Consider the following 26,516-nt stretch of genomic DNA (forward strand, 5'->3'; position numbering starts at 1 on the left):
GAAATTCAGGCACCGCGGAGCATTGAGAAGAGTGGGGGTTCTAAAAAAGTGGGGGGGGGCTAAAACCGTATAAAAAGAGGCTTTTCTGGTAGTTTGATACTTAATATTTGGCATTTTTTGTAAAAAGTGGGGGGGGGGGGGGCTAAAGCCCCAACTAACAAATCTCCAAAATTCGAGCTTTCACATATTTGTGCGGCACGAAAAGTCTGTAAACACTATGTTAGATTACTGTGCCGCACAACTGCTGGCAAGGGAAGAAGGTGATGAGGTTGAAAGTTGTGAAGGAGAAGGATCCCAATTTTCTTTATCCATGCGGAAGAGGTGCACAGGAAGTGTACATATCTGAATCTCAAGATATTTTGTTTCAATTGCATGTTTCGATTTGCTGGAAAATTTGGAAATTCTTTCAAAAGGGAACAGGGCCGGCGAAACCGGGGGCCGGGGGGAAATAGCCCCCCACATTTCTGCAGAGCTAAATAAAAATTTTAGGCAAAAGTGAAAATAAATGTAGTATATGATACTGTAAGTAACTTTGCTTAGTATTCTCTTGAATGTGTCCTTAGCTTTACCTTGGTTGCTATGTCTTTACCATAGAAGACTATAGGAATTAGATAGCTTTGAATATAGGAATTAGATCGAAAAAATCGGTCATTGTCTAAGCTTTACAACGAGTGACAGCTTGGCTTAGCAAATAGGTCGAGAAATCTAGTCCAAAATAACTTGGTCCCAGCACAAATTGACGGAGTTTCGTTTTTTCCATTGCCTAAAAATGGCACACAGGGTCTATTTGTTAACGAAAACTTTCTCAGAAACATTACATAAAGAGAAAAATCAGCTGTTGAAGGAAAAGAAACAGCTGGAAAAAACTTTGTTGAGGGTTATCACCATCGCTACGGTTGACGGCCATAGAGTCCAAAGGTCAGTTTGCTACCCAGACTTAATGGCGGACGTTAACCGAGAATAGTTTATTATAAATTCTATTTAAACTCATTTTGGCAAGCCCAGTTTTAAGGTTTTTCAAATTTTTGTTAAAGCACTTCATTTCCGAAAAAGTTAAGATCAGATGTTACAAAGTTATATCTTAACTGTACAAAATTGCTTAACTTTTTATTTTTAGTTGATAGTTCTTCTGTTGATATTTCAACGTTAATGTTTTTATTAATCCGTGTTTCATTTATTTTTCTCCCCCATCTTATTTCGGCTACTTTTAAAATCTAAGAAAAGGTTTCATTACGAGCTATATGATAGTGGTTATTCTAAAACTTTGCAAATTTTTTTATATTTCAAGTATGCGACACCTTCAGTCAAAATTCAATTTAGATAAAGTTTTCTAAAATTTTTCTTGCCGCCAACCTGTGGCGGCCTTTCCTAAGCCCTTTAAGACTTTGATGTTTTGGCCCCTCCACTTTCAAATTCGTTGATGAGGCAATTTCTGCTCCCAAAGATAAGGGCGTCCATTAAGGCGTTCCATCAATCAAAGTGTATCAGTCGTGCCTAGCGGGACATATCGCAGTTAGGTTAAAATTAAAGCCCAAAAAGAAAATTTTAGTCCAAAGAATTTATATTTTCAGTTTCCCCACTGGGGCTTATCAAAGCACAAAAATTTGCATGTTTTGATGACGCCTTATTCGAGGAGGGGGGGGGGGTATCAAAACATTTTTCTTCCAGGGTTTCGGTTTATTTGAGTGGGGCTTGTACAAAGGTGCAGGCACCGCGCAGCCATTGGGTTTTTTTTAAATCTTTATACACGAATTCCCTATCAGCTATAGTATAATAACTACTTCTACTACAAATTAATTCTTAAATATATATACACGTTTTTTTATAGGAAACCAGTTTATAAGAAACCTAGTACTAGAGCCCCAAAAATTTAAGAAACTTTTAGGACTAAATCAATATTTTTAAGAAACTCCAAAAAAATAAGATGACTTTCTAAGCCAAAAAAATTAGATGCTTGATTTGAATTTGCTTCTAGAGTAACACAGGATGTTGAGTCTATTTATAGCAGTAGGTGGGTTTCCGATAACTTTGTCATGAATAACAAAACTGTTTCCAGTAACAGTTTTTCAGTCGATGTTCAGCAAGTAGTCCTCGTGTTTCTCGTGAAGTTTACTTTATAGCGAAAAGAAAAAAGCAAGCAACGTTGTTCAATTTCGGGTATTCAAGACGAGCAATTCACCGAGGCGAGTCCTATGATTTAGCTGCCCCGTTACATGGTCCTTCGTTCGTTGAAGATGACAATGTCAGTTTGTATCAATGTGAACCATGTGGCAAGCGTTTCAAGTCTAAAGCTGGATTGAAAATGCATGAAACTTGGTGTACGGTGGGGAAAAAAGTGGTAAGCTCTGAGCCAAAAACAAGGATTCCAGCACAAGATAGTAAAGATGTAATAGAGGTGGAAAGTATTAAGGGTCAAGTCTCAAAACAGTTCGGGATTTGGTGTATAAATGCATATCAGCGACAGAGATAGAAATTGAGAAGAATAATCAAGAAAACGACGAAAGGAAAAGAAGGATGGTCGTGAAGGAGCAGAAAAAAGGCGCTCATATACCATCCAGTTTAAGTCAATGGTAGCTAACAAAGCAAAGCACACTCCAATAAGTGATGTTGCGTTAAAATATGGCATTAATAAATCAATGGTAACAAAAATGGAAAAACGATGAAAAAAGATTGTAGATTCAGGGGCGGATCCAGACAAAAATTTGACATTCTCAAAACCCAATATGACCGACCGACCACGCCCATTTCCCGGAAACGCCCAAGAAATAGGTCTTTTATTCTAAAAAGAATGGACAAATATGATGTCACCTTGTCAAAACAATAGGCTTGCCTCCTCATAATATTGCCCAAAAAACAACAATGATGCAATAATTTCTCAATAAGCATAGCAACACTAGTAATTGAAAATTGGGTAATGCAGGAAAAAATAACACAAAGATCAAGACAAAATGTGTGTGGCAAATGGTGCTTGGTTTTCTAATGGTTTAACATGTGGAATTTTATAGAAAGAAGTGTAGTTTTGCTGACATCCAAATTATTGATAAAAATTTAAGGGCACAAGACTCATCATAGAAGAGAATTATTAACGAAAGTTGACCAATGAGATTACTAAAAATGCAGGCACTTTTCAGAGTAAACAAGCCATAGAAACTTGGACAAAGAATTGGGTAAAAACCTTTTCTTGTAACAAAAATAGACTGCCAAGGCTAGTCAACTTCTTTCTGGATGCTAACTCTCTTAAATACATAATATTTTTTGGCATACGATAATTGCACTGATTTAGAGTAAAATATTTCTGCATCAAAGTCAAAGTCTGTATGTCTGTTTTAGATTTGTTGTTCATCATTTGGAAATACATGGAAGAAGAATTACTTTGGGATGACTGTCTATTTAGTAGATCCATCAAATTTAAATTTGAATCTTCTGAGGCCTGACATTTTATACTGAACTTCCCTTTGCTTAGCTTTCAGAGGCACTTTCTTTTGCCAAATAAAATGAATAGAATTTTTTGGCTTCATAATCTTTCCTTCCACAGGAATGTTAACCAAAGTTAGCTTCTTATCCAACCCATAGTTCCCACGAAACTTAGTTTGGATAATAGGCTCGATAAAATAAGCAAATGAATGCATTTCTCAACTTATTTTTTGTTGAAAGACTACTCCATTACTCCAACTCCTGTCATACTACATTACATCATACCAATTACTGCATTTTGATATGCATTAAAAACAGATTCTATCTGCCTTTACTGTGTGTACTAACTTAATGTACAACATACTTTATTGGACAGCATTTTCAGCTCCTAGTACCACCTTGTTCAAATAAATATTTCTCAAGATTTTGACTTCTGGTGTTGCATTCTCAATAAACCTTGTTCGTCATTGGCTTAGTATCAATAAAACAAAAAAGGAGATGAATCTCCAAAACAAAAGTGCAGTGTATGACAATAGGCCCATGTAGCTCATATGATTAACGACATGCAATTTTTAAAGATGCAACATGTCAAATGTGTGTCAAAATAGAACAAAATAGATCAAGAATCCACACTCCACGCAAGTTGCAATGGGTTCTTGTGAAATTATTCTCTAATCAAGCACAAACACATATCATTACCAAGCACTGCCACTGCCTTTGTAGTCTGGAGTGGAGTGTGGATTCTTGATCACGTGAAGTTGGTGTTCCCTGTCAAATTTCGCTACTTTGTGGACCAGCCCACTAACTTCTCAAGATTCTCCAACTGTGACGTAGGCAAGACCTCATAAAATATATGGTAAACATATGCCAGATATACCCTATTAAAAGTGAATGGGTTTAATACGTCATTCTGGCGAATTTTCCTCTCGTTAAAATCTTTCAGGTCGACCTATTCTAAGGGACAAAAATAAATTGAAATTCTCTGCGTGCGCATGCAGAAACTGCGTGCAACTTTCTAAAACTGCGAAGGAACTTCTCAAAATGCATTGCAACAGTCGATAAACATTCTCAAAATCATGCCTAGATACAGGACGCGGCGCAGCCTCTTACTACTCTCCTGGGTACTAGGTTCAATGAAGGAGAATTTGGTTTTTCATCGGAGAAGATCTAAAAATGTTTCGCAAAGGCAAAACGGGGTAAAATATTGCCTTATATTTACCTTATATACCTTAATACATAATAATATATACCTTAAATACATAATAAAAAGATGTATGCTTATCTTGAATTTTAAACTTGAGCTCATTCATTACTTTTAGCATTTTAATTAGAATAATCAAACTGGGAAAATCTGACATTCTCAATTGAGAATGTTGAGAATGTCTCGATGCGCCCCTGTTGTAGATGCTGCTGTCGTTGCCCACAAAAAACTTGTAACGAAAATACGGACAAGCTCAAATCATCAAAAAAGTTTCAATGAACTTTACAAGGAATTCACAAACGCCAGATCAAAGGGACTGAAGGTATCCTATGCCTGGCTTTACATACGTGCAAAAAGAAGATAATCCAGCAATTCAGTCCTTCAGATCTCAACAAATTCCCAAAAAGTGCGATCAATATCTTTATAAGAAAGTACAGGATTAAACTGAGGAGAGTCCAACGCAAGAAGCAAATGGACAAAATAAGCTATTTACCCAGTATTCTGCGCTGGCACACAACATTGCGTGAAGGACTTATAAAGACAGGAAGTTCGAAATCTTCGTACTACACGAAATGGGGGAGATACCGACCCAGTCGGCGGTTTAACGTGGATCAAATGCCTATGCCATTTGCAGTTGACCGAAAAACTACAAATGAAGCCCATATTTCCAAAGAGGAGCAAAGAGCTCACCGAACCTGGGTCAGCAGCCCTGGACCAGGTCTGGAGAAAAGGCAATGCACTTTGCAGGTGTGCTTTTCACCCAAAGGACCACCTGTCAGAATTGCCATAATTTTTCTTGGGAATTGGAAAAGGATATTTACAGATGAAAAAAGAGCTTACCACAAGGATGTAGATGTCTATTGGCAGACAAATGCCTGGGCTGATACCGAATTCAGTGTTAAGTGGGTAGAGCAGACCCTCAAACCAGCTGTCAAAGACAACGAAAATAGCGAATTTTTGTTGTTTTGCGATAATCTTAGTGCTCAGACAGATGCATTATTTCTCAGCAAAGTGATGGTATTAAATGGAATCATTCGGTTTGGTGTGCCAGGTGCAACTGATATTTGGCAGCCTGTTGAATGTGGCTTTGGCAATATGCTAAAACCCATGGTAAGAACGATGCAAGATGAATGGCTAGAGGACGACGACAGTAACATAGATCTATGGTTGGGAAACTCGGACCAGAAACTTGATGTGAAGCAAAGAATGATTCTCATCACACACTGGGTCGGCGAAGCCTACAATCGCTTGTCCGGAAAGCAGTATGCAAGCTCCTGATGGCGTTGTTTCAAAATGACAGGCTGTCTGATAACTGCAGATGGTTGGGAAGCCTCGGCCTGAAAGGGGCCCCCAAATTATTCTGAAATTTTTTTTAAAATGTCTTCTTTTGAGAAATTTAAAATGCATTTAAAAATATATTTGTTAATATCGAAAATGATGGCAGTAATTTCATTGGGTCCGTACACTGAGTCTTGTTTGAATCTAAGGCCTATCAGCTTTATTTATTGAGTCTGCGGCCCCGAGAAAAGCTGGATAAACCTTAGATCAAATATTTTACGGATTCATCTTTTAAGCTGAGTTTCCCTGAGTTTCGCAAAATCGTACTTATTGGTGGAAGCGAGCCCTGATAAAAATTAGATAACCCATATAATCTTGTTTTAATCTATGGCCCGTTCAAGTGAGTTATGTTTTCATTTAGACTCGTTGCATAAAGCTATATTATATTTTTGGGGCCCCTTCCAGCAAACTAGCATGAATAAAGAACCGCTTACGTTGAACAATGACTCAAGACAGACTATCAAGCCTCATGACTCTTTCAATCGAGCACGAACTAGCAAGACAAATTGATTACGACAATATCATTTATCAATTTGCAACTGAAAAAGCAAACGTGCGCAAACGTTTGGAAATAATGGGCGTTTCTTATTTTATAAAGGGCGTGGTTTCGGAATTGTTTTTGTATCCGACTCTAGGGCCCCAACTGGGACTTTGCCCCAGGGCCCAATCCGCCTCTCGGCGGCCCTGTACATTAACACCACCCTTACCGATAAATGCATCAGAAGAGCCTATGCAATGTCAACTTCCGGAACCAAGGCCAGCTCCTGAAGATGCTGAGCAATCAGAAGACAATCTGCAGAGCGAGACCGAGGTTGAAGAGGAAAGAATTGATGAAGAGAATGATAGGGTTCTCCAGGATGAGCATGGGATGGTAAACAGAAAATTACTCGCTTTTTACGATAAATGGCACACTGGAACCATCACATGGTTCAATTCAAAGCTAAACGAATACCGTGTCCTGTTTGAAGACCAAAGCGAAGACTATAGAAGGTTAAATGACATAAATGGAAATTGTGGGGCTCATTCTGATGTTTCTTGGAATCTCATTCCATGTTTTGGCCCCAGAGTGAAAGAAACTTCCCTTTGAGAATTCCAAATTTGGCATTGGGATGTCAATATCAAGCTGATTCCTTGGAGATTACCTGGATATCTCTGATTCTAGTGATAAATTTACCTTTAAGGCTGTCAGGGCAAAGACCATTCATCGTTCACCCGTTCTCAATTTACAAATCCACCCTAGTGATAAATTAACCTTTAAAGCTGTCAGGGCAAAGACCATTCATCATTTTGTACGTCATTATGACCCTGTTATATTTAATAAGGTTCGCAACTGAAAGCCATTTACAAATCCACCAGTTCTCAAATTTAGCACTTTCAATTAATGGCTATAGCCAGTGGCGGACTGGCTCAGAATTTTTAACCGGCCACAAATAACTGGAGGGGCCAGGAGGGTGTGGTCTGAAAATTAGAGCATGGTCATGTGAGCATTTCATCATAATCGATCAATTTCGAAGCAACATAACACATGTAGAGCTAATAGCAAAGTTGAGCTGTTGATTACAAATGAGCGCTGAGTACACTAATTGAAATTTAACATTAAATAATAAAAATTCTGTCTGATTTGGATTTCAGTAATTTTGCACAAGAGACTTTCTCGAAGAAACAAAGTTAAAAGTTATAAGAAAACTAACCTCAGATGCATAAAGGATAGTAAGTTTAAATTACAGAATATCTGAGGTGTGAGGAGGAAGCCTTATCTTTACTAAAACTTAAACTAAAGATGGCAGATCTTTAGAGTGGGGGGGGGGCTCTAGAAAAGTGGGGGACGCTTTATGTAGTTTGCCACCATTATCTTTGAAGTCACAACCTTTGATGCCATTTAGCGCAAAAGTGGGAGGGGGCTAAAGCCTACATCATACCTTACCTGAAATTTTGTTTTTATAATAAGAGTTTAATCATGAAAGATAGAGAATTAGCAAGTAGCATCATGGCAAACGGGGGGGGGGGATTCTCTGGGTACCCGAGCTTCAGCGGAAGAGTGGGGTTGAACAGCGGAATGCAGCGAGAGAAAAAATGGCTTCTCTTTTTCATTTTTCCTTCTCGTCTTTTACAGCCTTCCATCGTTCCATTTGGCGGGGCTGATCAGACATTTATGTTAATTCTGGAGAAGATTTTGGTTAAAAGTTTCTAAAGCAGTAGGTCTACGCCCAGGGCCTAAAATAAGCGTGGATCTGACTCACTTTGTGGAGTTGTAAATTAAAATTGTGGACCTGTAATTGTAGAAAGTGTGATTTGTAAATAATGCATGTTCTTAAAAGTTCAGCATAAAATACCAATCGAAACGTCTAAGAAAAAAATGGGAATATTTTTCCAATTCGCAATGAATGCCCAATCCCAGCCTTATGTATTGCACTCATTTTTTAAAAGAAAATTGCGATAAGAAAAAAACAATGGATAATAAAGAAGAATTAAGAAACTTCAGAGCTCGAAGCTTCAGTACATGCGGAGAAAAATCAATTGCGCTTTAGGATATTGTTTTGTGCAATTTTTTAAGTAAGATGGACTCTGTATACAGCTTTAACTTCAAGACATCATCTCAATTTAGTGTGTTTTTATGACTTGCTTCAAAAAAGACACTGAGCCTCAAGACCAAGATCGAGATTAGGATTTCCTGCCCGTAATGTATTTTGGGGTTTTTATGTGATATCTTTCAGTAGATTTGAAAAAAAGTTATAAACCATTATAACAAAGGTGTTTTAAATTGGAGAAGCATTGGAAAGATTCCTCTCAAGGCTGCAGCAGCTGAACGATGATAAGCCTCTCGGTGGTAGCTGGGAGGAACATTCGATTGGGAATGTTGCATAACAGGGACTATAGTCCTTGCAACAATGGGTTAGAAAATGATTTGAAAGTTTTCGCTAACGAACGCATTAGTAGCAGTTCTGCTGGGAACACGTTTTTGTTTTTTTTGATGGTGCTATATCTTGTGTGGTCAAAGATAAATTTGTATTTTATCTCACTTGGTTTTGTATTTTTATGTTAATTGAAATCTTCTCGAAATCGTTATGTTTATGAATAAGGACAGAAAAAAGCAAATACTTTCTGAAAGGAGTGGTTTCCGGTGTTTCAAAGGGCGTGGCCGTAAAAAATTTAGGGGCAAGCCTGCTAGTCCCGTTCCAGCCACTCCCTTGTGGGCTGGTGCCAGTGTGACCTGATCTAGCGTAATATTAACATGATATTGGCCAAAAATCGTCATTTAGCATAAAATCTAGCATAATTTGGAATCTAGCATAACTCTGGCATAATTCTGATATCATTTCAAAGAAACATTGTTTCCATTGATCCATTGTCTATCGTTACCTAATGCAAACACTTTACACCAGCATCTGTGGCTTCATTTTGGGAGTAAATTGTGACTTTCCACCTCCACCTTCTGGATATTGCCAGTTGTTTTGAATGGTTGGCAGCCACATATTTTATGGTTGGCAGCCAAATGTAGCCAGCTAAACGCAGTAAACAAAAAGCTAAATTTTTGCTAATTATTGGGAGTGATACCGTAATCAAAATTTGCTTTGTAGGTTTCAAGGGTTTTCACTTGCTTTGATCTAAAACTGTCTGTTATCTTTTGCTTTGTTTCATCATTCATCATTTGCAATTTTGAATATTATCTGTGCAAGCATTTTTGTTTCCTTTGCATTTTCGTTGTTTTTAGCAACATGCTGCCAGAATTCAGCCAAATTTTGCTTCTTCGGCCAAATCAATTTATGACGGCCAAGGGGTTTTGAGAAACTGCCAAAATGGAGAAATTTGGCCATCAAACCATGTATCTAAATTGCCTTTTTGTTTATGAAGAATGAGTAAACTGGGTTGTTAAAATGGCCAAATTGCAACTCTGGCCACTTTTGATATTCTGAGCATGCATTAGCCTCTTTCTCGAGCAGGGTTGCCTTGATTTGAAATCTAGCATAATTTTTGCAAATCTAGCACAATCTTATGACAAATTTGGCGTAATTCCAAAATTGAGATCTAGTGCGTGGTTTCTGCATTACAAATAAGATGGTGGTAAAGATCATGCTTTCAAACTGGGCGAAAAGAGAATAAAAAGAAACAAGCACAATTTGTACATCGGTGAGAGAAGAGTTTATTTGCCATCTGTAACGAGGTTTTCGTTTATAGTATCAAAACTTTTTGAAGAACAGATTTGATGGCAAAGAATTTGATGGGCTGAATGCAGTTAAGAACTTTCCATAATTAAACAAGACTTTAGAAAGCTTCACCCAGCTTTTGTCCCGGACATCGCAGCAATCCCTAATTCTGTCGATGCAGATAGGCTGATTCCCACCTACAACAAGATAGAAGCAGGGGGGAAAGCAGCATAGCTCCAGAAAACTTATCAAATAGATCTCGCAAGTTTCGAGTTCTGAGAAAAGCTGCAAGGATATGGTTTCAAAAAACCAAAAAATACCAAAGTCTGGGAAGAAAGGCTGATTTAAGGGAGTTTTTGAAGGTGAAAGGAAAAAAAATAACTTTGACAGAGATCCGAACAAACCATGTAAAAGAGTTTCTTTTTGATAACTTTTTGCTCACATATTAAGACTTCGCTATACGTAGCTAATTTTCTTATTAACCCAATCCATATAATGTAAAGAATCAGCTTTTGCTACTTATACTTCATTCATTTAGGTATTTGCCCAATTAGGACATGCTATTTGCAGTATGATGGCAGTTTCTATATTTGCCACCTCAATGATGCCAATCCCAGCAAAGTACCACGCCCAATTTTTATAAAAAATGTGGATCTGTAAAAATTTCTTATTTTAGGCCCTGTCTACGCCAAATATTTACTGCTTTTTGTACGCCTTTACAGAGAAGCCGTAAGATTCACCAGAAATTTTATTTGGCCTGGCTAAGAATTCTATAATGACACCCTTGGAATTAACCCTTTTCTGGAATTTTTGGTTTTTCAAAATATTTTCTGGTCCTCTGTAGCATGAAAAATTAAGATTTCGATCTATTTCAATGTCTCACGACGATGAATGCGCGTAAACTATGTATCAATGGAAGATGACCGTCATTTTGATCAATTACAATCTGATTGACCCTGGGCACCAGACTCTACATTCTACGCCGGTTAAAGAAAATTGCGAAATTATGCAAAATTCAACATCTTAAAACAACAATTTTATTGTTTACTAAGCATTCTCTATTCCCAATGAAATTCAGAGGATAACATTGAAAATGATGGGCTTGATCACATTTTTATTTTCTTCCCCAAATCACTTACATACATTATCTAAATGATCTTAGTTCAGCATAAAATTTAACTTAGTAGTACGTCATTCTATTGAGCCTAGCCAGAAACTCCTGCACGTAACATAATACTATATTTACAACTAAAATGTGCGACAATAATACCGATGCATAATTATTCCTTCCACAACAATTATCAATGTTACAGCAAGATAGTAAAACTTGCATAAGTTGGACTCGCAAAAGTCAGATATTTCATATCTCAGACAAAAATGCTTGGTCAAAATCCATCTGGTATAAAAGCTGACAATTTTTAACGCATAAATTTTTAAAGTCTGACAAATTTGTATGGTTGGAGGAGATCCGACTTTTGTGAGTTACCGCACCCCGATTTTACCAGGATGCGATAAAAGAATAAAATAACATCAGGATTGAATCTCGTTATGTCTGACCTTCAAGAGGTTAAGGAAATGGCCTTACCCAGCAAATGTCCGGCTTATGCGGGGTAAGACTTTTGACATGAGTAGGTTGGGAAAATCTGATGGGAATTGAAAGTCAGCCCGACTTTTTGAAAGTTGGAGTTTTCCGGGGTACATGCACAAAATAGCCTCCTTATGATGTATATAATTTCGTCCGACATCAAAATGAGGTAGCAAAAACCTCTTTTGTACATCGATCAGTAATCACAATCCAATTCATAAACACCCTTTTCTGACTTGCGCGTCTCAAGTCTGCTCGTCAAAAATCGAATTCACTAGCCAATAATTTTCCGTACAGTTGAATTAAAGAGTCACCTACTCCTTGAAGTCGAATTATTACCATGTATGTGTTGACCACTTTTATTCGCCATTGCTTCTTCTGTATCCTGACATGGCATTCAATGTGCTGAGGCAAACTGAGCCTTCGATTCAAACGAAAAACGTACCCAAAGCACAAAATACACTGCCTGCAATGGTTGATATTGATACGCGTTCCAATGGTAGTTCTCCTCCAATATTGCAATTAATCAACCTTCTTTCCACTAAGGAATATTGTTTGCCCTTTTACCTTAAAAACACTACCAATTTCCCACTCCACTAAAACATTATCCCCTTTTCAACAACTGCCCCCACCAACCAAGAGCCTGAGCCAACGCACAACCTAGTTTGAAGATTTAAGATTGTCAAGTCATTATCAATCAAAATTTTCACTAAAAATCAAAGGTCCTTCCATCTCATCGCGGAACTAGCCTTCTCAACATAAACCCTAACATAAGGGTTCCTCACCCCAACGTAAGCAAAAACCCGTTAATAACAATAATAAAGTTTTAAAATTACCGTGCTATGATTAACTAACCAATTTATCCAAATTATGATCAATTTTATGCTTTATTATAGTCTTAAAATACATGTCTATACGTCTTAGGAAATTTATTGGAAAACAATACATTAAACAGTTTCTAGGAAAACAGATCTGTTTCAGAAGACCATGATTAGTATTGGAGAAAAAGACCAAATATCAAGTCAAATATTTGCATGAAATGTCCTAGGTATTTATAGAAGAAGTGGCAAATTATATTCTGCCGACCTTTGCATCGCCGATTGCACCCCATAAGTCGAATATAAAATCATCAGGAAAACCAAAATCACCAAGTTGCTCCTCCACAGCTGAGGCATATTCACTTGGATTTTCGATGTTTTTTCCAATGTCAATTAGCGTGTTTGCTAAAAGCAAAGAACACGTGAATATAAATAAAAATATTTATCAATAAAGAACAGTTTCTGATTACACAGCACAGTTTCTTACAAAAGGAATAAAATTTTTAAAAAGGCCTGATGAGTTCCTTATTAGATGAAAAAATAGTAGGACCAGCCTGGAAAGTGATGACAATTGCGCTTTATGACAGAGTGTAATGAGTTTTCACAGGGCACTGTTTTAATATATCTAAAAAAGCCCAATATATTGTCATATTATATGAGCACTTGAAAGTAACTGTCAAAGACTCAAACAGGCTCAATATCTTTTTTATATTTTGGTGCATAATTTTGAAATAGACAATCTGCAATCTGAAATAAGGGAGTATGCAATCAATATATGCAAGCTTTTACTGTAACACAGAGTCAACTTAGCAGAGCGAAAAACTCTGCCTACATGGCAAAGGACACTTCATGAATGGCTGGAAATAACTATTTTAATTAAGTAAAAATTTATATAAACATCCTTATTTGCATCATTATCATCATTTTCTGTGTGAATTCTTCCTATTTCGTCAGTAGTTTTTTCCCACAATGCATGGATATGATACCGGCATATTCTGAAGGAAAAGCAGTTACATATCCATACTGACATAGCCATAATACTTCTTATGTTGCTGAAGGCAAGTGCAATCAGAGAAATCTGAAAAAGGGCATATTGACAAAAATTCTCACCTAATTCAGGGTCACGAATACCAAGAAAACTTTCCAATAAGTCATCCACTTTGGCAATTGCCACTGCTTCCCACGGAGGTTGCTAAAATCGACACAACAAAGATGTACTTTCCATTCTGGTTACATCAAACAATGCAACAGATTACATTAAGAACAACAATAATTTCTAATTGTAAAAAATAAAATAATCATAGAAACAATTATTGATATTGAAAAATCTCTACATGAGCAAAAGCCTCCAACAAGAAGCAACCTGTACACGAAATCTTTTGCCCAGAATAAGATCTCGAGCTTTTTGTCTAGTACTACTATCAAAAGAAAAAAAATAGCCATCTCTCTGACTAGAACCATAATAATCACAAATATCGACATGAAAAACTTTTAATCAAATTGTCTTATCTAGCTGTTTTAGCAACTTTGTTAAAGGTGACAAAGTGACATATATTAGACAACCCAAAAAAGTAACACATAACAATTAAACTTCTTGGTATAACTATAATGCTAAAGCACTTGGAAATCTATCTACAAAATGATAAGAACACCAAATTACCTCCATTTCAACAGTTGCTGGCCCTTTTGATCGCAAACGTAATGTTGCTTTTCCGCTTCCAACCACACTAGCATTTGTAGAATTGTTTTGATTCTTTGATTGACGTGGAGCTATACCCTCTAACAGAAAACAAAAGCGTTTGAAAATTTTCCTAATCTCTAATAGTTTACAGGCCTGGTCATGAAAGGAAGAATGCATAGTCATCATTTTTTAAGCTTCTATCATACATAAAAAAGATAGAAACAAAGGAAAATTGCTTTCAAGTAGAGAGATTTGCATTTTAGAACAATTTATGGGAGCAATCTGCAGCACTCCTCTAGCATCTGAGGGAAACCGTGAGGGGAGCAAGAGCTATGGCTCTCCTCAATGCCCAGGGATTAGTTATCTCACATTTAAATGGAAAAAATCTTGAACAGGGAGAAAATTTTTGCTTAGCTGTCAATCATCGCTTGGAAATTGTAGTTATTGCAAAATATAGCTTGTAAATATACCCAAGATTTTAAATAACATGCCCCACCCTTCATCATGCAATAAGCATCTGTAATAAGAAGATATAGAAAGTAATAATTCAAGGTTTTTGTCTCTGAACCAACTCTTGATGAAGTTTCATAAAACATTCCTCAAAGCTCTGCAGCTAAATGACCACATGAGTTACAGCTAAACATCCATTTGAAAGACAGGTTCTTTAGCAAGCTTTTAAAACATACAATTAAGAAACACTAAGAAAAAATGGAAGCCAAAATTAGCCTCACCAAATGCCTTTTTTGGTTCCACAAGTTTTAGTGTGAACCGATCACCTTCCTGTATTTCTCGTAAGACTTTTGCTACTTCAAAATGGCGACTTCCAACAAAGCTGTTCTCGTTAATCATGGCTATGTGGTCTCCCACTTTGACTTCAGGATATTTTTCCATGATGCTCCCTTCTCTAACCTTTTTAATAAAGGGAATACCTGCCCCGTTGTCTGTTATGGTCAGCCCTAAAGCTGGTCCATCTTTGATTGCATCTATGTGCTTTGTGTCCCCTTGAACATGGGCAAATATGAGGTCATCCAGTCCTATTTGTCCACCCAGTAGCTTCTCCATGTTTACCTTGGGCGAGTTCAGTGTACAAAAAATAATCTACAATAAAAATGGCAATTACAACATGATAGAAAATACATCGTTCTGTTTACACATGCTCAGAAAAAGCATTATATGATATGATTTTTTATTTTAATAGGGACATCGATAGTTAAGACACAAATTTAAAATCATATATATATATATATAACTGGAAATGTAAACACTTGCAAGGATAAGATTAGATTGAAAATTGATAAAGCCTGCTTAACATCAATGGCTTCATTCAGTGGACATTGAAAATCCACAACAAATAAACCCAGTCCTTTTCATTTAGCACGTGTGATCGCACCCGCACATGCCTGCACACGCGCAAGTTAAATTGCATGTGCTTTTCATCATACGCGCAAACAGATGTTTTTGCAGTTTTCTGTTAACATCAATTTCCCATGGTCTCATGATAGTTTATCTTTTCCCTTGCTATATACTTGATTAGCACTTTTGACCATAATATGATTTTTCCAATTTTCGGAAGTGATGTTTGGCTTTTGACTGAATGCTCCTTTCAACTTAGTGTCTCGTCTTTCAGCTAAGTCGCCATTAGCATGTTAAATGTAATAACTGAATTCCTGTCAAAACGTAATTGTGCCCTGAAAGCAAGTTGCTGTTGGAAACAACTTTTATTTGCTCTTGTAACTTTGAAGAGTGACATTGACTTTTGAAAGATGGCTGCTAAGGGCAACAAAATCTGTTATGTATTGATTGAATTGAGTTTTGTTCTTGCACGTATTTGAGTGGCTTTTACCTTTCTTGCTCCTTTTACCAATTTTGTCAGGTTTGCATTTAAAATTTTCTTACAAGTGTGATTGCACAGGCAAATTTGTTTACATGTGCAATTTCTCACACACGCGTAATTTTGCTCACGAAAAGGACTGTAAACCCCTTTGCATTTTCACTCATAAGTTATTTGGAGCTATCATAAAGATATAGATGCATCTACAGATTCTCACTTCAAAACATTGTGCTACCAGGGGTTGAAAACAATAATTTTGAATCACTCATAAGTTATTTCGAGCTATCATAATAATATAGATGCAGCTACAGATTCTCACCTCAAAACATTGTGCTATCAGGGGTTGAAAACAATTTTGAACTGGACCTGCCACGCAAATTATGAATCAGTGACAGAGTCAGGATCAGTGACTTTTGGGCAGACAAAAAAATCTGATTTGTCACTGGTTGTCAGGGGGAAATGATTACATCTTATGGTTTTCCATAGGAAAGCCTGACAAACATTTTGCTTCTTGTGGTTGATTTCTTCAGTTTAACAATAACTACGGCAATGAAACAATGTATGATGTAGTATTACAGTCATTTGTGTTTCTTTAGCCATGATATACAGTTAGACCTGACAAAAGTTTGGTCAGGAAGCCTTTTGTTCAACTCTTTGCCTGTATTTATTGCAATCACATGACCTAAGTAAGGGGTTGCAAGAAAAAGGTGTATAGGATTTTTGACTAGACTTCAGTGTGTTTCGAAAATGTTAATAATATTATAATCTATTCTGTGCTGATATTTCAAGAACTGAAGTTGGTCCATATCATGCAGTTCCAGACTGTGAAAAATTTTGTTGTCTTTGCTACTTTGGAGTTAAATTTTTTGAGATTCAAAGCATAAAGAAATATATTTTAGCTTAGAGAAATGTAAGAATGAAAAGTACATGACTGTAAATAATGATTTCAAGCATTAAATTGAATCTAGAAATTTGTTTATATGTGCAAACATAGCTTTGGGGACAAAAGGGGCTGGGGCAGTTGCAGCTCCACTAATCAGGCAAAATCTTTTACATTTCAGTCTCCATTTGAACATTTCTGTCTAAATGAAGCATTAATATTCTGGCAAGATTCATACTTAGCCCCCCCCCTCTATACACCTGCTATGCCCATGTGCCAGAGCCATTACCAGAAAATAAATAAAGTATTGAACTTACTTGGTTAAAGGGTCAATGCTGTATTTATGTTTTTTGGAAGGTCACATTGTTTAGTATGCCCAAGGGAATTGTGGCCTTTTAATCACAATACTGAGAGTCCTATATTGATCTTATAAGAACTTTAAACTTTTAAAAGCTCTTATAAGATCAATAACCCTTCATTGTATCAATCTAGATTCATTTCCTAAATAGTAGGAATGCAGAGGTAGGTAGCTCTTGTTACAGGCTACACTGTAGGAGCACACAACTAAAGTCAACAAAGTTGTTGTAGCTCAAAGCTCTGTCTTTCAACAAACTTGTGAAAGTATTGGCAGTGGAAGACACAAGGGATATACCGTAGGAGGTCCTCCCCCATTTTAGATGAAAAATAGAAGCTTCAACAAAGTGGCATCAGTTGAAAAATTTGATAGATGACAACAAAATTGATCAATCAGTTCCTACTATTGTTGCAGTCACATCGTATGGGCCATAGACACAATCTGTTCTGGGGTTTGAGAAATTGTTTTTGAAAGTAAGCAATACTAATTGGAAAGAAAGACAGACATTACTAATTGGAAAAGACAACAATCTTTGTCTTTGACCCGAATTATGAGCAACAACATAAAGCAAGATTTCCCCTTGTTTGCTGAGCTTTCGTAAATCGTCTGTGTCTGCTATTGCAAGACAAGATAATGATTTATCATGTCCCTTTACTTAGGTCACATGGTAAGAATTAGTGTTTTCAAGTAAAAAACATAAGAACAGAACAACATGCTTTCAGACCAGTGCTACACAGCCTACTCAGAACAGTAGCACAACAAACAAATCAACCCTGATAAGTACAAACAGAACATTTGCATAATTACTTGTTGTAGCTTTTAAGATATTCAGTTCAAGCAGCCAAGTTGCTCAAGTGTGTGAGGATTTACCTATATCACATGTCACAGAAAAATGCTGGTGGATGAGATCAAGCCCTAAGCATTAGAGTAATACAAGTGCAATGTGATAAATGAACTTAATGATGGGCTATACACTCATTTTTCAATAAACCTGCTACAAAAACATGTATTCAATGAACAATCAAGAAAAAATCAAGAAACTTCAATTCTCAAAGCAAAAAAATTTGGTAACAATTGAATTATTTGAAGAAACTGAGAACCTTGAGATGTTGTGAAAAGCATCAGTATGGCTGGGTTTCATAAAACTCTGTACATAGAGCAAAAAATAAACTTCCTTATCTAAGTACAGCATTAAGATTGAAAGTAAACCAGTCTCACTGCTTTCAGCTCTAAAAACCCTCCCAGAAAAGCTTCTGTTGAAATACTTTCAAATTTAGGACCACAAACTAAAATTGATAATATCGTAACTAAGAAACTCTCAAGAAACAAGTGAGCATTGAAAATTCCCAAAGAAAAGAAACTGGAGAACTCAATTTTCACATTCCTTTGTTATAAAAGAAATGAATGTATCCCCTAATAACTATCAGTCTATGTCCTTCTTTGAGCAACACCTAACCCCTTGACTGAATCTTATTTAGACAGCATTGCAGACAATGGGCATCTTCACTAAACAAAGAAAAATTCTGGGAGCTCTCAAAACCAAAAATCAGCATTAAAAATTTATGCACTCCTAAAATGTGCAAGTAAACTGTGTTCTTGTTTCTTTTTATAAATCTTAGCATCAGACAGAATTTGCACAGGAAAGGTCTTGAAGATTCATAGAAAATAAAGCTTTTTAGTTGTGTTATATTGAAATTGCTGTGAATGAACATTACACTGTTTGGTTTCCCTCCGTTTCTGTCTCCTTGTAACCTACCACCTTTTGAGGGCAAAATACAGTGCATCATTATATGGAGACTATTCCAAATAATCACTATTTCGAAACTAGATTTTATGAAAATATTCTGAAAAATGGCATCACTACGAATGTTTAACACAAGACCTTTTAAAGGCTTTGCTGGGCTTTGAATTTTAGATAAGCACTTTATGAATGATACTTTTTGCAAGCAGATGAAATTATTGATTTATATAGGCCTGACGATTCTGACGATTCGCTCTGACGATTCGCACGCAAACTACCCTCCAGTTTTCCTTTAATAACTTTTGACTAACTACATCTGTAGGACTGATTTAATTTTTAAACATCACAAATACTATAGTTTTACTGTTTTTTCATATTTTCATAATTAAATAAAAATTCCGGTTAATATGAAAGTCTCCGAAACTTAGACAAAAATGTGGAATTTGTGAAAACAGCCCACCGGTTTTCCTTTAATAACTTTTTGCAGAAAAATGGTAAAAATACCATTTAAAGTTGAATCGATAGAGCAAAGTTTGCGACACTGTTTTTTTACAGTTTGCAAGAAGTTAAACCTGTTTCAAGAACATTTTCAGCCCCCTGAATGTTGGCAAAAACGAAATTTTCCCAAAACCGCTCTTCAGTTTTCCTTTAATAACTTTTTTAAATCTCAGGGTTTTGGCCCAAACAGCGGTTAATTCTCTTCCTCGATACCTCCTACACTGTTTTTTCATAGTCTGCACTTGGGTTTTGCACTTTGTTATGATTTTGTTTTGCGTCCAAAGTAGGGGAATTTTTCGAAAGTGCAAAATCCGCCTCTAACCATGATGTAAACTTGAGTTTATAAGTCGTGCCAGGAGCTACCCCCTGAGACAGTTTTCATTTCCAGTTGTTCAGTATTCATCAAAATATTTGTTTAATTCTGTTTTTAAAGAAAATTATACGTTTTATTTGACTTCCGAGGTCTAGGAAAATGATATTCTTTTCCTGTCACCATATTCAAAACCACTCGGCCTATCAACTGCTGTCAAATTTTTTCAGATTTTTTTCTGTAATTTTAACCTTTCCAGTCTTGTAAATGATGCCCTTACCTAAAGTTTGTTGCCTTGGTTGTCCAAAATGGACGCTTAGCGATTCGAAAACAGTGGCTTGAAAAGAGCGAAAATCTCACTACCCTGCTCAAAAGTCTCGCTACTCGGCTCAAAAGAGTCGATTTATTTATTGAGGGGAGAGCCATGACACAGAATGCGCTCTGACGATTCGCAACCCTCCTATGACGATTCGAGCAAAACAGCCCTCTGGTTTTCCTTTAATAACTTTTCGCAGAAAAATGTTATAAATACTATTTAAAGTTTAATCGATAGAACATAGCTTGCTACACTGTTTTTTCATAGTTTGCAAGAGGTTAAAGTTGATTCAAGTACATTTTCAGCCCCCCGAATGATGGCAAAATCTCAATTTTCCCAAAACCGCTCTTCAGTTTTCCTTTAATAACTTTTTCAAATCTCGGGTTTTTTGCCGAAACAGTCGTTTATTTATTTTTTCGATACCTGCTACACTGTTTTTTTATAGTCTGCAGTCGGTTTTTGCACTTAGTTGTGTTTTTATTTTGCGTTGAAAGTAGGGGAATTTTTTGAAAGTGCGAACTCCGCCTCTAACCATGATGTAGACTTGAGTTTATAAGTCGTGCAAGGCATCACCCCCAGAGTCGGTTTTAATGCTGAGTGGTTGAATATTCATCAAAACATTGGTTTATTTATGTTTTTCAAAAAAAATCTACGTTTTATTTGACTTGCAAAGACTAGGAAAATGAGATACTTTCCCTGTCACCCAGTTTAAAACCACTCGGCACATCAACTGCCGTCAAATGTTTTTGAAATTGTTTCTGAAACTTTTACTCATCCAGTCTTGTAAATGATGCCATTACCTAAAGTTTTATTGCTTTGGTTGTCCAAAATGGTCGCGAAACGATTCCAAAACAATCGCTTGAAAACAGTAAAAGTCTCACTACCCGGCTCAAAAGAGACGATTTCTTGATTGAGGGGAGGCCCTTGTGCTCTGACGATTCGCAACACTTCCTCTGACGATTCGAGCAAAACAGCCCTCCGGTTTTCCTTTAATAACTTTTCGCAGAAAAATGTTATAAATACTATTTAAAGTTTAATCGATAGAACATAGCTTGCTACACTGTTTTTTCATAGTTTGCAAGAGGTTAAAGTTGATTCAAGTACATTTTCAGCCCCCCGAATGATGGCAAAATCTCAATTTTCCCAAAACCGCTCTTCAGTTTTCCTTTAATAACTTTTTCAAATCTCGGGTTTTTTGCCGAAACAGACGTTTATTTATTTTTTCGATACCTGCTACACTGTTTTTTTATAGTCTGCAGTCGGTTTACGCACTTTGTTTTGTTTTTATTTTACGTCAAAAGTAGAGGAATCTTTTGAAAGTGCAAACTCCGCCTCAAATCACGATGTAGACTTTAGTTTATAAGTCGTGCCAGGCGCTATCCCCTGAGCTGTTTTTCATCTCCAATTGTTGAATATTCATCAAAATATTTGTTTAATTCTGTTTTTAAAGAAAATTATACGTTTTATTTGACTTCCGAGGTCTAGGAAAATGAGATTCTTTTCCTGTCAAACTTGTTTAAAACCACTCGGCACACCAACTGCCGTCAAATTTTTTCTGACTTTTTTCTGAATTTTTTAACTATTCAGACTTGTAAATGATGCCATTACCTAAAGTTTTATTGCTTTGGTTGTCCAAATAGAACGGCCAACGATTCCAAAACGGTCGCTTGAAAACAGCAAAAATCACCCTACTCGGCTCAAAAGAGTCGACTTATTCATTGAGGGGAGAGCCATGACACAGAATGCGCTCTGACGATTCGCAACCCTCCTCTGACGATTCGAGCAAAACAGCCCTCCGGTTTTCCTTTAATAACTTTTCGCAGAAAAATTGTAAAAATACCATTTATTGTTAAATCGATTGAGAATGGTCTGTTACACTGTTTTTTTATAGTTTGGAAGAGGTTAAAAGTGTTTCAAGAACATTTGCAGCCCACCGAATGTTGGGAAATTCTCGAATTTCCCAAAACCGCGCCTCAGTTTTCCTTTAATAACTTTTTGCAGAAAAATGGTGAAAATACCATTTGAAGTTGAATCAATTAAGAATGGTCTGCTACACTGTTTTTTCATAGTCTGCAGTCGGTTTTTGCACTTCGTTGTGTTTTTATTTTACAAGGAAATTGGGGGATTTTTTCCAAAGTGCAACACCGCCTCAAACCACTACGAAGCTGTCACCCCCTGAGCCGGAGTTTGAAGAATTGAACCAAGTTTCCAGATGAATGGAAAACAATAGGAAATTAAAGACGAAGCAGGGGTGGCACTTGGCACGACTTTCGAATCAAATGATAATCTTCATTAAGGTTTGAGGCGGTGTTGCACTTTGGAAAAAATCCCCCAATTTCCTTGTAAAATAAAAACACAACGAAGTGCAAAAACCGACTGCAGACTATGAAAAAACAGTGTAGCAGACCATTCTTAATTGATTCAACTTTGAATGGTATTTTCACCATTTTTCTGCGAAAAGTTATTAAAGGAAAACTGAGGCGCGGTTTTGGGAAGTTCGAGAATTTCCCAACATTCGGTGGGCTGCAAATGTTCTTGAAACACTTTTAACCTCTTCCAAACTATAAAAAAACAGTGTAGCAGACCATTCTTAATTGATTCAACTTCAAATGGTATTTTCACCATTTTTCTGTAAAAAGTTATTAAAGGAAAACTGAAGAGCGGTTTTGGGAAATTCGAGAATTTCCCAACATTCGGTGGGCTGCAAATGTTCTTGAAACACTTTTAACCTCTTCCAAACTATAAAAAAACAGTGTAGCAGACCATTCTTAATTGATTCAACTTCAAATGGTATTTTCACCATTTTTCTGCAAAAAGTTATTAAAGGAAAACTGAGGCGCGGTTTTGGGAAATTCGAGAATTTCCCAACATTCGGTGGGCTGCAAATGTTCTTGAAACACTTTTAACCTCTTCCAAACTATAAAAAAACAGTGTAACAGACCATTCTCAATCGATTTAACAATAAATGGTATTTTTACAATTTTTCTGCGAAAAGTTATTAAAGGAAAACCGGAGGGCTGTTTTGCTCGAATCGTCAGAGGAGGGTTGCGAATCGTCAGAGCGCATTCTGTGTCATGGCTCTCCCCTCAATGAATAAGTCGACTCTTTTGAGCCGAGTAGGGTGATTTTTGCTGTTTTCAAGCGACCGTTTTGGAATCGTTGGCCGTTCTATTTGGACAACCAAAGCAATAAAACTTTAGGTAATGGCATCATTTACAAGTCTGAATAGTTAAAAAATTCAGAAAAAAGTCAGAAAAAATTTGACGGCAGTTGGTGTGCCGAGTGGTTTTAAACAAGTTTGACAGGAAAAGAATCTCATTTTCCTAGACCTCGGAAGTCAAATAAAACGTATAATTTTCTTTAAAAACAGAATTAAACAAATATTTTGATGAATATTCAACAATTGGAGATGAAAAACAGCTCAGGGGATAGCGCCTGGCACGACTTATAAACTAAAGTCTACATCGTGATTTGAGGCGGAGTTTGCACTTTCAAAAGATTCCTCTACTTTTGACGTAAAATAAAAACAAAACAAAGTGCGTAAACCGACTGCAGACTATAAAAAAACAGTGTAGCAGGTATCGAAAAAATAAATAAACGTCTGTTTCGGCAAAAAACCCGAGATTTGAAAAAGTTATTAAAGGAAAACTGAAGAGCGGTTTTGGGAAAATTGAGATTTTGCCATCATTCGGGGGGCTGAAAATGTACTTGAATCAACTTTAACCTCTTGCAAACTATGAAAAAACAGTGTAGCAAGCTATGTTCTATCGATTAAACTTTAAATAGTATTTATAACATTTTTCTGCGAAAAGTTATTAAAGGAAAACCGGAGGGCTGTTTTGCTCGAATCGTCAGAGGAAGTGTTGCGAATCGTCAGAGCACAAGGGCCTCCCCTCAATCAAGAAATCGTCTCTTTTGAGCCGGGTAGTGAGACTTTTACTGTTTTCAAGCGATTGTTTTGGAATCGTTTCGCGACCATTTTGGACAACCAAAGCAATAAAACTTTAGGTAATGGCATCATTTACAAGACTGGATGAGTAAAAGTTTCAGAAACAATTTCAAAAACATTTGACGGCAGTTGATGTGCCGAGTGGTTTTAAACTGGGTGACAGGGAAAGTATCTCATTTTCCTAGTCTTTGCAAGTCAAATAAAACGTAGATTTTTTTTGAAAAACATAAATAAACCAATGTTTTGATGAATATTCAACCACTCAGCATTAAAACCGACTCTGGGGGTGATGCCTTGCACGACTTATAAACTCAAGTCTACATCATGGTTAGAGGCGGAGTTCGCACTTTCAAAAAATTCCCCTACTTTCAACGCAAAATAAAAACACAACTAAGTGCAAAAACCGACTGCAGACTATAAAAAAACAGTGTAGCAGGTATCGAAAAAATAAATAAACGACTGTTTCGGCAAAAAACCCGAGATTTGAAAAAGTTATTAAAGGAAAACTGAAGAGCGGTTTTGGGAAAATTGAGATTTTGCCATCATTCGGGGGGCTGAAAATGTACTTGAATCAACTTTAACCTCTTGCAAACTATGAAAAAACAGTGTAGCAAGCTATGTTCTATCGATTAAACTTTAAATAGTATTTATAACATTTTTCTGCGAAAAGTTATTAAAGGAAAACCAGAGGGCTGTTTTGCTCGAATCGTCATAGGAGGGTTGCGAATCGTCAGAGCGCATTCTGTGTCATGGCTCTCCCCTCAATAAATAAATCGACTCTTTTGAGCCGAGTAGCGAGACTTTTGAGCAGGGTAGTGAGATTTTCGCTCTTTTCAAGCCACTGTTTTCGAATCGCTAAGCGTCCATTTTGGACAACCAAGGCAACAAACTTTAGGTAAGGGCATCATTTACAAGACTGGAAAGGTTAAAATTACAGAAAAAAATCTGAAAAAATTTGACAGCAGTTGATAGGCCGAGTGGTTTTGAATATGGTGACAGGAAAAGAATATCATTTTCCTAGACCTCGGAAGTCAAATAAAACGTATAATTTTCTTTAAAAACAGAATTAAACAAATATTTTGATGAATACTGAACAACTGGAAATGAAAACTGTCTCAGGGGGTAGCTCCTGGCACGACTTATAAACTCAAGTTTACATCATGGTTAGAGGCGGATTTTGCACTTTCGAAAAATTCCCCTACTTTGGACGCAAAACAAAATCATAACAAAGTGCAAAACCCAAGTGCAGACTATGAAAAAACAGTGTAGGAGGTATCGAGGAAGAGAATTAACCGCTGTTTGGGCCAAAACCCTGAGATTTAAAAAAGTTATTAAAGGAAAACTGAAGAGCGGTTTTGGGAAAATTTCGTTTTTGCCAACATTCAGGGGGCTGAAAATGTTCTTGAAACAGGTTTAACTTCTTGCAAACTGTAAAAAAACAGTGTCGCAAACTTTGCTCTATCGATTCAACTTTAAATGGTATTTTTACCATTTTTCTGCAAAAAGTTATTAAAGGAAAACCGGTGGGCTGTTTTCACAAATTCCACATTTTTGTCTAAGTTTCGGAGACTTTCATATTAACCGGAATTTTTATTTAATTATGAAAATATGAAAAAACAGTAAAACTATAGTATTTGTGATGTTTAAAAATTAAATCAGTCCTACAGATGTAGTTAGTCAAAAGTTATTAAAGGAAAACTGGAGGGTAGTTTGCGTGCGAATCGTCAGAGCGAATCGTCAGAATCGTCAGGCCTATATAAATCAATGATGGAATTTCAAGGGGCACATTTACCTCTGAAGAAGAAATCTCGAAAGCATCTCCTATTCTTTGATATAGTTCTTTTACGTTACTAAAATTTTCTATCTTTCCTGTTGGACTTCCATGGGCGAGCTGTGCGTGAAATATGAGTCTCTTTGCAAGCTGCTGTGCCTCCGATGCTCCATCGTCGCTGCCCTTTGTGGCCTGTTCTTGGTTGACTGTAGGGCCTATGCCGCCCTTTTCAGTTTCAGCATTGCCGACATTGCTTCCATTTTCTACATCCTCGTCAGCCTTTTGCAGTTTGGATCCGTTCTCTTTAGCCTTTCTTTTTGACTCTCCTTTGCTCTGTTTCGCAGTACCAAACGAACCTTTCTTGCTAAAAAGCGGCATGATGCTTTACTACATTCCAAATTAGAGCTCTGAGTCTTTCTGAGGACGAGGTTGCGGCACTTCGTTGAGCTGGTTGGGACTACTTAGTCAAATAAATCCAAAAGGAAAACGCAGAAAGTCCAGCAAAGTTTTTGTTTAGATATGTAATTCAACATCAAACCAAGAACCCTTGAGTTCAGACCATCAACAGTCCACCTGTTGTTGGTGGCAAAGAGCCATGGGTTCAGATCGAGGCAGCCTCAGAGGAATATGCAACCTGTATTGGCTTTTTCTTTTGAATTCAGGGCCCTTGCAAGCCGGAGCCG

At 36.8% G+C, this 26,516-nt stretch overlaps 1 protein-coding gene across 1 annotated transcript; it reads right to left on the reverse strand.

Moving 5' to 3' along the window:
- Window positions 1-11,204: 11,204 nt before the first annotated feature.
- LOC135694395 (PDZ domain-containing protein GIPC2) lies at window positions 11,205-26,508 on the reverse strand. The gene is made up of 5 exons (XM_065213112.2): window positions 25,855-26,508; window positions 14,914-15,280; window positions 14,162-14,280; window positions 13,612-13,693; window positions 11,205-12,906 (listed from the first exon to the last, which is right to left on the reverse strand). Exons 1-5 carry the CDS (start codon window positions 26,209-26,211, stop codon window positions 12,755-12,757), a joined length of 1,077 nt encoding a protein of 358 aa, XP_065069184.2. The 5' UTR covers window positions 26,212-26,508; the 3' UTR covers window positions 11,205-12,754.
- Between the last annotated feature and the right edge of the window lie 8 nt (window positions 26,509-26,516).

This window comes from Rhopilema esculentum, chromosome 8, assembly GCF_057945365.1.
Source record: "Rhopilema esculentum isolate cy_ngs chromosome 8, ASM5794536v1, whole genome shotgun sequence".
NCBI lineage: Eukaryota > Metazoa > Cnidaria > Scyphozoa > Rhizostomeae > Rhizostomatidae > Rhopilema > Rhopilema esculentum.

Coding starts and splice junctions, on each gene's coding strand:
- LOC135694395 (XM_065213112.2), bottom strand. CDS start 26,211: ATGCCGCTTTTTAGCAAGAAAGGTTCGTTTGGTACTGCGAAACAGAGC. Junction 15,281..25,854: donor TCGAGATTTCTTCTTCAGAG/GTAAATGTGCCC, acceptor TTTTTATTGTAG/ATTATTTTTTGTACACTGAA. Junction 12,907..13,611: donor TATTCGTGACCCTGAATTAG/GTGAGAATTTTT, acceptor CTTTGCTTTTAG/CAAACACGCTAATTGACATT.